Source organism: Xylaria bambusicola (assembly GCF_022495145.1).
Source record: "Xylaria bambusicola strain CBS 139988 unplaced genomic scaffold F5B22scaffold_6, whole genome shotgun sequence".
NCBI lineage: Eukaryota > Fungi > Ascomycota > Sordariomycetes > Xylariales > Xylariaceae > Xylaria > Xylaria bambusicola.
The window spans coordinates 284,859-295,590 of record NW_025953559.1 but is presented as its reverse complement, the minus strand read 5'-3'; the positions used below and the strand labels follow the sequence as shown (position 1 = coordinate 295,590).

Here is a 10,732-nt window from a genome sequence, read left to right as displayed (position 1 = left end):
AGCCCGGCTAGTGAGCCGGCGAGGCAAGGCGACGGCGCGGTATCCTTGCAAATATCAACTTTCTCTTTCCGAGTATAGCTAGACCTTTACCCGTGGGGTGGAATGGATCCGGGTCACACCAAGTGAGATGGGCTTGGAAAGGACTTGGGAAGGAGGCTTAGAAGTGGTGGGTAAGTGCGGAAATGCTACCTGCTCTTCGAGGATTTATTGTCGTCATGGGATACATAGATACCGTCGCTTACCGACATTATATTCGCCGTGGAGCGGCTGCTGGACTTTACTATACCCAAATCTAATGAAATCTACCATTAACTCACCCACTCGTGGATTCTTGATGGAAGATTAAGTGTTGATCGACGTTTACATTACCTTCATCTCTTATCTATGGCACCGTCGAATCTTAACTACGGCTCCTCGCCGTTTCATCAGTCGCTGGGTCTTTTTTGCCGCAGCCCCGATGGTCGACTGCTGAATGTGGAAGGCAAAAACGCTGAAGCAATCACCAGTCAGTGGCCAACCATCTTCGAACAGCTCAGAATCAACAACACCACCTTCGAGACCCTGCCATCAGGCCTGCTAGTTGAAACGACAAGTTTTGATATAGCATCCCACCTGCTCGGTCACTCATTCGATGATAGCCACACTAGAATCCGTGTACGCGAGATATATCGTGAGACATATAAATGCTATGTCGGCTATATTGCCAACCAATCTCAGGATAGCTACGACGAAGCCTTTCTGGGATGGATAGAGACCTTATTCATCTTGAAGACAACACTACAACCTCCTCTAAGCCAGGAGCTGCCAGCTCTCACACATAGTGACTCGCTATCCACAGTAGAGAGAATCTGGCAATGGATTAAAACGCTCTTCCTACCAAGCACATCCACGAAGATGCAGCTGGACGAGATATCAAAATCGTCACTTCATCTTCATGGTGAGCTGGTCACTGAGAAAATCACAGTGCTCTTTGAGCAAATGCTGCGAAATACATCGGCAAATGACGAGTGGAACAGTTCCGGCCGCGAGTACTTCACTCGTCGAATACGGGACTTCGTGAACCGGAATGAGCGATGCCAAATGGTGCTCCCTGCTTTCCCATGCAAGTCTCCAAATGATCAGAAAGTCGGCGGGTCCAAACCAGATATGGCAGAGCGCATAGCTCTGGAAACCCTCTGGGCCTTTACCAAGCGCTTAGAAGAGATATATCCCCCTGGAGCAACCGTCTGGATCATCCACGATGGCCATTTGCTGTCCAGCTGCAGTAAGTCAGATCGACGCTGGTGAACCGAACAGAGACTAACAAGGGAACTAATAGTTGGCGTTGATGACGATGCAATATCAGAATATGAATCGAATCTACAAGAGCTGTATCGATCCATGTTCAACACCCCGGCGGACCGGCAAGCTGTCAGATTTTGCCCACTAACTGATCTCTTCGATGACTCAGACAGCACGCAGACCTTTAGCCCCTCATGGGTCGCGGACCCTGAGCTCGTGCAAGACCCCATACAGACTAAGCTCTCTGACACAGCCGAAATTGCTCGTAAACTGGTGATGGCGAGTTGCGGCATCAGTCGAGCACATCTCAGGAAACTCATACTAGCTCAAGATCCTGATATACTCAGATCATATCGCGGGCTATCGCGCTTCATGCTACAGGATTTGGAGGGGCCTATGTTTGCGGGCCAGTCGACCTCGCGGAAGAAGAAGACGGCTGCAGCCGTCGCATCGGAAATGATGGTGCGCAACCAAGCCTATTCAAATCTTCTTGAGCTCTTATACCCTAATTATGTCCGTCTCTCTATCCATGCTCATAACAACCGGGGGCCTAAGTTTGGTATTCGCCTGTTCCCCAGGGACAAGGTGCGCGCGATTGACGACGTCGATGGTCGTCACGAGCCAGTGCCGTTATATGATTTCCAGATCCCCACACCTTGGCACAATAGCATTGTGAAGGTGGAGGGGGATGGACTTGCCTATTTGACGAAGGCATCAGTCGCGCGCCAAGCCGTCGCCAGCGGGAAATATACAGGGGGGTGGGTAGACAATGAGGATAAGGGTGGATATTTCCTCCTCCGTAAGGCTAGCTCGGAGCTGCCAGAAAAGTCCGCCGACGAGAAGTTCAGTCTAATTGATTGATGTTGGCGCGAAGGTAACAAAGACTTGCCTCGAGGCCACTCTGCGTGATTTCTTTCATGTATCTTAACAATGCATAGAGGAGTTGGTAATGGGCATCAAGATTGAGCAAACAGTTCAATGAATTTCACACTTCACCATGTTGCAGTCCCCTGCGAGGAGAACGTAATTAATCCTTTTTGACATTAATATGTAGTACAGAAGTATGAGTGCTAACTCAGTGTCTTCTAACTCTGCTCTTCAGCTACATCCTCGTCCCAAGGCTTCATTGAGTCTTCGATACCCTTGTCCATATCGAACCAGAAATAGAAGCCGCTGGAAACTAAGAAGAGAAATAAGTTGGGCAACATAGGATATCGCAGATTATGTGTTGCGTCCTGGATCACGGACTGTACCAATGGGTTGATCCAGCCCGTTGCGAGATCAAGCGTGAGCTCGAGTCCGGTAAAATGCGCCTCCTTGCCCCTAGGGATCATGGCCGCATACATGACCCTGTTGCAGGCGCGAAGGGCGCTTGTCGCTGGGTTAAGGAGTGCGATTTCGCCCCAGAACTCGCCTGTGTGCTTAAATCCGATGGGAACATTATCACTAATACCAAAGGTCCCCCAAAGGCACCACAGCACGTGGAGGGTGAGGAAGAAGTAGGCATAAGTCTTCATCTTGTAGGGCAGCACGGGGTATAAGAACATCCAGGAAAGAGAGCCGATGCTTGCGAGAACGATGCCCAAAAAGGAGTATACAGTGTAGAGACGGTCACCCGTGCCCAGTCCGCTGACCTCTCGGAACGCCAAGCCCAGGACCGACTGGAAATTGCTGTTGGCCGTGTTCCAGAGAACCCAGCCGATGCAGAGCTTGAAGGGTTCTGGATATCGACGGAAGGATTTCAAGAGCGATAATTCTGCAACATCGTGAGTCAATGTAAGTTCGTGACAATTGTCGGAATCCACATACGGTTTTTGAGAGCCAAGAACGCCAAGTTTCTAGAAGGCGGCTTAGCGCCTCTAACAGAGGGCACAAAGAACCACCCGATGGCTCCGAGTGCAACCGTCAAGGCACCACCGACGGTGATTGCAATCAGGAATGAGCGATAGCCATCCGTCGGTCCCGACCGGCTGGTGTTGGCGATGATCACCCCGATCAGGAGGGAGAGGATAGACCCCAGATTCCCAGCGACGAGAGAAAGAACACTTGCCCTCGTGCCGATGTTGATCTGCGCCTTGTGCCGCAGTTCATTCCCTGCCGACGTGGTAGAGTCCGAAGTCGTCGTGGTTTTCCTGTCAAACCAACCAGACTCGCGCATGAACAGCGGTATGTAGGAGGATTCAATCGTGCCGTAGGCAGCGGAAACAGCCGCTAGCGTAAGCCACAGCGCGGAGTACGTGACTAGATTCTCGTACGACTTCTCGTTGAAGGACGCGAAGGGTAATGCGAACGTTCCAAATAGAATAATGCTAACAATCATAAGGTTCTTTCGGTAATCTTGAGAAATCAAAGGTAAGCTACTCGGTGCAACAGGTCGGAGACCTTCGGGCTACTCACGACCATAGTCGGCTATCCCAGCAATCAAAATTGTGAGTACGCCCTCGATCGACCTGCTGATGGCCTGGAGGTAGAGGATATAACTGTTATAGTCGACTACGCCGGTGCCAAAGGGGACCACGCAGACAATCTTGCCGCGTGTCGCGCATCGCTCATTCGTACCGGGCACATGGCCGACAGCGTTCGCGACAGACTGCAATACAGCGGGAATGTATCTATTAGCCACGCCATTTGTTGGCCCCGTCTATACATATGGTCAGCAATGCTCCCACCACGAGTTAGGGAATGAGGGCTAGGTTATTGTGAAGGAAACTTACAGAGAAGCACACCAATAACCACGCCCAGAATGCTCTCTTTGATTTCAATGAGTTGGCGTTGTTCGGGCGAGAACTTTCCAGGTCCTCGGATGTATTGCTCGGTGTTGCAGTCTGCCTGACGATGGTACCATACTCAACCTTCGGGTCGCCCTCGGCGACGGTAGGAGAATCGACCATACTGGAAGTGTTTGATGATCACTATTTACTAGCGGAGATCCAGGATTGGATGAGATGTGTAGTAGTGATATCAGATCTACTATAAAGGCGCCGGAGCTTACAAGGTGCTCTTAGTGTACATATGTGCTTTTGATATTGACCATAATTCAAGGGCAAAACACGCCTTTCAACTCGGACCATGATAGAGCAAATTAGAGCAAGTTCAAGCGATTTCTTCTATTTCTGTGTCTAGAACTAACAAATAGGCTTATACCAGTAAAGGGTTCGGAAACTCTCACAGCATTTTCGTGTGATCTTACGCTGATGGTCCCGAGGTGAGCAAGTTTGCGTCTGTTTGTCCTACGCCAAGCGCTTGAATCTGCTTTTCATCGCACTATGTCAGTCCCACCCTGTCGGTGCTGCATCTACTTTCTCAAAAAGAGCCAACAGATCATAATAAGATGAGACCCAGCATCCATTCCTATATGCAGGATCCATCGCTGTCGCTTCTGTATTAGGGCGATAGACGAAGGATCGTACATATCTCCGAACTCAACTAGCCTAGAGAGGGGATCAGCAGTCATCGCATACATGTAATGCTTAAGTACAGAGAAGGCATTCTGTATATAGAAGGGATCGTCAATCAAGGGAGCCTTCGCCTTCAATGTCCTACCATCGTACCACAGCTCCTACCTACATGAGTTACTCATGCAAGGGTTTTTTGGGGGGGTTTTCGTCTCCTGGGAGGACATATTACCATCTCAACGCTCTGGTCTGTGCCAAAAATATTGATCCTTCGTACATTGGCTAACTCGTGATTATGCTTACCCCTCCGTTCTGCATCTAACTAAAAGTCCTTAATGGTACGACTATAAACTGACGGACATTGGTGGAAGCCAAGCATATCATCTTATCTATTTTTTATCTTCTCCTAAGTATTCTTGTGTTCCTCCCAGCCGTATTGGCATAGTATCAGTCCATTACAATGATCTACAACCTGCTCAAATCATACCGAATCCTTTATTTCTTCCACTTGTAGCCTTAGCCTCTTGGGCATTAAAGGGCCAGCCTGATAATAGCGAATAAGTAAATGATCTCTCTTACATGGGGCTGAGGAAATGTTACAACTTACCGGCGTCATCTTTCGTGGCCACGTCGGGTCTAGTTGCCACCTTACCGAGGCCAGGAAGATAGACATGGTCACACGGTGCGCCGCCATCGCCCACCTCTGGCCCAGACACGTGCGTTTTCCGCCATGGAAAGTGATGAATGTGGCTTTGCTAGTGGCTCGTCTGTAGAGCGCATTCATGTCATCGATAGTATTCCCCCACCGGGCGGGGCGGAACTCATGCGCGTCTGCACCCCAGAATTCTCTGTTCCTGTTGGTGCTGTAGCCATTGTAGCCAGTGTAAGTGCCGGCCTGTAAGAGGATGTCTTCACCCAGCATTACGTCTGTGGCTGTGCGCTTATTCATGATCTGCGATAGGGGAGGATACATCCTCAATGTCTCAAATATTATTGATGTCAGAAGAGGAAGTGTAGCGAGCACGTCGGGATTGACCCGGTCAGCAGGCGAGAGGTTCATGACTTCATTTCTGACCTGCTGCTGCAGCTCCGGCTTGTCAGCGAGAACGAAGAGGTTGGTAAGTAGCAAAATCATCGGGTTCTCATGGCCAGCAACGAAAGTTATAAGGATGTTTTGCTGGTAGTGATACTCGGAGCTTCAGGGTTTGTTAGTTGAACTGTGAGATAACATAGAAGCATTTGTTTCCTCACTTACAGCTGTCCGTTCTCGTACGCCGAGAGGAGTCGGCATCCTAAGTTGGTGCTATCAGATTGACACCGGTGTTTGTGGCCATCCATAACATGAGATGCAAGCTCAGCTTGGAATCTTCTGACCAGCTTCTTGGCCGCCTCCCGACTCGGGATAGGAAACCGATCCAACCCAGGGAAATTCAGGTGAAATGGGTTAAATATCTTTGGCTTTATTTCTCGCTGGAGTTTCAGTAAAGGATGGTTGGGATTTCCCAGTGCCTATAACCGAGCTGTTAGAATCAACTTTGGACACCTTAGGACGTACATTGGCAACATACTTCAAAGCTAGAGCCTAGTAGAGACTCGCTTATGTTCGCTATGGCGTATGCTTGGATATTCTCTGACACATCGACACTGCTCTTGCGCCGTTGTTCTTGAAGGAATTGATCGATCAACTTGTGTGCATTCCTCACAATGACTGAAGCATCAATATTGGCTTGTAGTGCCGGCTTCATCACATCCGCGAATAGCTTCCAATTCTCGCCCGCTGCACTAATGATATTCTCGCCCGTATAGAGGGCTAGAACAGAGTGGGGGTTCTTTACCTGGTTTCCTGTCTTGGGGAAATCTTCATCATATTTGAGGACCTGTGCCATGTAGCTTGGGCGGGTGATGAGAACGTTCCAATGCCCCCCAAAGAATATCTTCACGGCGCCCCATTCTGTCAATGGTTTCTCAAGATATTTACGATAGAGTTGCTCTTGGTCGACCTCTTTAACCAGAGACAGAAGGGTATAATAGAACGGGATAGTAGGGATATTCTTGGGGAAATGTGCTGGCGGCAGTACAATCTTGGCTATCACCTGATAGACGCACCAAATGACAAGGAGCAGGACGCTCGCTAGTAACCAGTGAAAGGCCATTTCGGGGCAGAGTTGACTGAGCAAGCAAATTCGACATGTACTGGCATAACTGTACCAGGACCTTGCGCTGGGACTCAAGATGCGTTTGGGTCCTGTTATTCCTCTCTCAGAGCTCACAAGGTCGCGTGATGTAGGATCAGAGCCGTGTATGCTAGCACCATATACCATCAACACAGTTAATACTAATAATCATCTACTAATCTGCTAATCTTATTTCGCCACTAGAGGTTAATTGCTTACCCAGTAAGAATACCAGGTCACGATAGCGTCCTATGATGCTCTGTAAGTGTGGTGATTAGTAAAAATAGCAATGCAACGTTTGATGGAAACTGTTTCTAGATCTCAGCAAGGAATAGACAAGACTAGCTCATCTCGCCATTCATGTTGCATATAACAATTTATCAACTATCTGCGACGTGGCTATCATATCACAACATGACGCTATCTTTAGTACGTGGAAATGCTGCGTGAGATGGAATCCACGTAATAGTACTTAAGATTCGGATTCTTGGCGCTTGGCGGCTGAGAATCCTGGTGAAGAGGAGCAGCACCAGTAAATCTACCAATGAGCACGGGTGCGGACCAGGCGAGCGGGCCAGGGAAGCGTTTATCTGCGGCCCAGCAGAGACTGAGAACTAGACTAATACTGTGGTATGTGTCTGGTAAAATGTGTCAAGGCTGACGCTCCCCTGGACGAAAGGTATCTCGGCTAAAGGTACTTACACCAAACTGCTCTCCATTTGGCTCAAGCGTTACCGCGCCTGATTTTACGCCGCCTACGTGTATGTTCACCCAGGCCCGCAAATACTTATCTTGGCACGTCCTACCCTTAAACACACACCAGACCAGTTCATATACGATTCGACTACCGAGGACGGGGGTCGCGCGGTGGAGACACGGCATGCAAGAGGATCCTCTGAATGATACCCATGTGCATTTCTGACGCTATGGTAGATACACGTGTAGAAGCAAGCCCCTTCAAATCGAGGCAGGCTCGGCAGGGCTTCCATGCGAAGTCATACCGACTAGCACCAAGCCAGTGCTGGCTCTAGGCGGAATTCAGGCAAACGTAGTGAGTCGTACGGCCACCGACGGAATTCGAACATTCCAAATGATCTTCGGCATTTTCTACTAAGAGAGCTCGTCCCACCAGGCTGACCCGGCTCCTGTGGGGTAGCTTGTTAGTTCCCGTTTAGTCTTGGGATTGTCTGTCTACCAACTGTCTACCAACATGTACATTAGTCTTGGTGGGAGCGGTCCTAAGGAACATAGAGGTACATGGGCCTCTTGCTCTAGACGCTAAGCGGATTTGCGCGAGGTTGCTTATTGCGGCGAATTCGAATCTTGGTCAGCGTGGCTGTGATTACTATGAAGCGATCTAGAAAGAAAACTGAGATCACAGTCGTGTGACGGTAGAGCTTGAAGGGACTAAGTTGAGGGGGGGTAGTCGTCGGAATGCGTGCGCTACAGCTGGCACGAACTTGGCCATGTTACTATGGACGTTATTCCCATAGTTTTCTGGCTGATGTGTTGGTAGACATTCGTAATCAATGCTGCCTGTCTAAGAATACACGAAGTTTAGATAGGTGTTGGTTGTGAGGATTGGAGTCGGCCCATGCCCCGCACCGTTTTCATCAACATTATCGTCCGATATAGTCTGTCTATCTCATAGGGTACGTGTCAAAATGCCCTCTTATAAGCAAGAAAAATGTAGATACATACTTACTGTTCGAAATAAAAGCACTCTGTACAATTTATTCGATGTCAGTGAATTCAGTTTGTATTATTGACCAACCCCTCAGCTAAGTAGCCGGCGGCAATAATTGTTGAATTATCAAGAAAAGCAAAAGCCCTGTATACAAAGTGAAACCAACCCCAAGGACTCGTCGCATCACTAATATACACAGAAAACATGGCAGCCCCAACTCATGAGGCTACAGCTGTTGATATTCTTAATATCATTGCTAGCTATGGCGTCCACTGCGAAAGGGAGCCCGGATCATGGGATGCCTTCGATGTGTACCTGCCGACGGTGACAAAGCAGGTCGCCGCCGGCATCCCTGTTCGCATACTTCTTCCCGCGTTTCCATTCAAGCAGGACTCTGACAGCGTGGTCCTCGGGCCTCTGCCTGACTTGGGAGAAGAGCTTGCGCTTGCACGCCTGCAAGGCCTTTGCGACGACATTTCAACCGTCTACGAAACTGGCGCGGAAGTGCTCATCTGCTCAGATGGCTTGGTTTATCATGGTAAGCAAGCTCACATTCCAACGAATAGCTCAGATATTGATCTATAACTTCATAGACCTTATGGGCGTTTCCGTGGATGCTGCCTGGGAGTTTGGCGAAGCCCTGAGGGCCATGGCTACGAGAATTGAAGCTCACAGTATCAAGTTCATCCGCCTCTGGGACTTGCTTGATCACCCTAGCCGCCACCTCCATCAAGAGAGCCCAGAGAAGGCCAAGGCTTATTACCTGGAGCACGGCGCGTGCATTCGCCGAGAGCTTCTCTACCGCTTTAGTGATGTAGACTTTGATGCGACGGTGGCCTTAGCGACAGACAAGGCCTGGGCGACTACTCACGCCTCCTACGTCGGCGTCCTCTCTAAGAAGGCCACGGAGAATCCAGACAACATCGCTAAGCAGATGATGGTGCGCGGAAAGGCGTATGCTAGAGGATTGAATGCCGTGCTTCCCGACTACTTGCGCTTATCTATCCACGACTCAGCCGGCAAGGATAAGCTCTCCCTGGCAATGGTCCCTCCCCCTCACGAAAGGGCATCTGTGGGACTGATGCCGTGGCGCTCCGTTGTCGCCATTGACTCCGATGGATCATACCGCACCGTCTTCCCCGATCAAATCAAGGATACACACGAACTCATCTATCGAAATGGGCAGCCGTACTTCTTCCGTGAAAAATCAGAGCTATTCGACTGGAGCAGTTCAGGCATTGAAGTTACTTTTGAACCCCTTTATCCTTGCGGCACCATCATCCGCCCTGTCGAAGGCTCGCCTTCAGTGCGCCAGATACCCATGCAGAAGGTCCGACAGCTCGCAACCAATTTCTCGCCAGTTATTCTGCGTGGATTTGGCGAAACCCTCGATGAGGAGGTATGGCTCAATAAGGGCCATGAACTGGGTAAGCCTGTGACAGACCCTGCACTACACAATCCACCAGGCTACCAGTACTCCGCCTACTTGGCCACAGCGCGCAAGGGAGGCGACTACAGTCTTTTCTGCAATTCGAGACTGTTCTTCCGCTATCTACCTTTGTCGTGGCCTCTCGAGAAGCTGGAACCTATCACCTGGAAAGTAACCAGCGACAGTTCCCCGTCAAGTGCAAATAAAGGTCTTCCCCTCGTGGTGCGCCACCCCGTCACCAATGCGCCTTGTCTACGATGGCGCTCTTTCAATAACGATACTACTCATCGAGTACAAATCGAGAACGAGGAGCAAACTCTTGTGAATATCGTGGAGAAATTAGCACGCGACCCTCGTACGTGTTTGCGCTTCACATGGGAGAAGGGTGACCTTCTCGTAAATGACAATATATCTACACCGCATGTCCGCACATCAAACGCCGAAACAGAGATTCGGCTCATGTACTTGAACTAATTCCTAGAGTATCAAATAAAAATAGAGAGTTCCGATCGGCATGTTACTACGATTTCGATGCTGAAGCTAATGGGGCAGATGATAGTGTGTGAACTTGATCTTTTAAAACTTGTCATGTCAATGATGTGTGCATACAACTCAGCGCAGTCTCCAAAGCGCTTGGCAATCATCACTGTAATAGAATTATCGTCTACAAGATCCTTGAGAAGCTGACACAATGATTTAAATACAAGCACTGAAAATATGTGCATGATACTTCGTAGAGATGGCGGATATGAGCTCAATGTATCGG

At 49.4% G+C, this 10,732-nt stretch overlaps 4 protein-coding genes across 4 annotated transcripts; 2 read left to right on the top strand and 2 right to left on the bottom strand.

Moving 5' to 3' along the window:
• Positions 1–384: 384 nt before the first annotated feature.
• On the top strand, positions 385–2,263 carry F5B22DRAFT_634050 (Pyoverdine/dityrosine biosynthesis protein-domain-containing protein; the record flags this gene model as incomplete). Its single annotated transcript, XM_047976927.1, has 3 exons — positions 385–1,264; positions 1,319–2,080; positions 2,220–2,263. 3 exons carry the CDS (start codon positions 385–387, stop codon positions 2,261–2,263), a joined length of 1,686 nt encoding a protein of 561 aa, XP_047834128.1.
• Positions 1,827–4,172, bottom strand: F5B22DRAFT_660473 (autophagy-related protein 22; the record flags this gene model as incomplete). The annotated part of the gene is made up of 4 exons (XM_047980294.1): positions 1,827–3,037; positions 3,091–3,618; positions 3,679–3,922; positions 3,996–4,172. The coding sequence occupies 4 exons, from the start codon at positions 4,170–4,172 to the stop codon at positions 2,367–2,369; spliced, it is 1,620 nt and encodes a 539-aa protein (XP_047834127.1). The 3' UTR covers positions 1,827–2,366.
• A 985-nt stretch (positions 4,173–5,157) lies between these two features.
• Positions 5,158–6,829, bottom strand: F5B22DRAFT_643132 (Dit2 protein; the record flags this gene model as incomplete). The annotated part of the gene is made up of 4 exons (XM_047978217.1): positions 5,158–5,220; positions 5,284–5,872; positions 5,932–6,185; positions 6,245–6,829. The coding sequence occupies 4 exons, from the start codon at positions 6,827–6,829 to the stop codon at positions 5,158–5,160; spliced, it is 1,491 nt and encodes a 496-aa protein (XP_047834126.1).
• Positions 6,830–8,741: 1,912 nt separating this feature from the next.
• F5B22DRAFT_643131 (Pyoverdine/dityrosine biosynthesis protein-domain-containing protein) lies at positions 8,742–10,440 on the top strand (the record flags this gene model as incomplete). Its single annotated transcript, XM_047978216.1, has 2 exons — positions 8,742–9,075; positions 9,131–10,440. 2 exons carry the CDS (start codon positions 8,742–8,744, stop codon positions 10,438–10,440), a joined length of 1,644 nt encoding a protein of 547 aa, XP_047834125.1.
• Between the last annotated feature and the right edge of the window lie 292 nt (positions 10,441–10,732).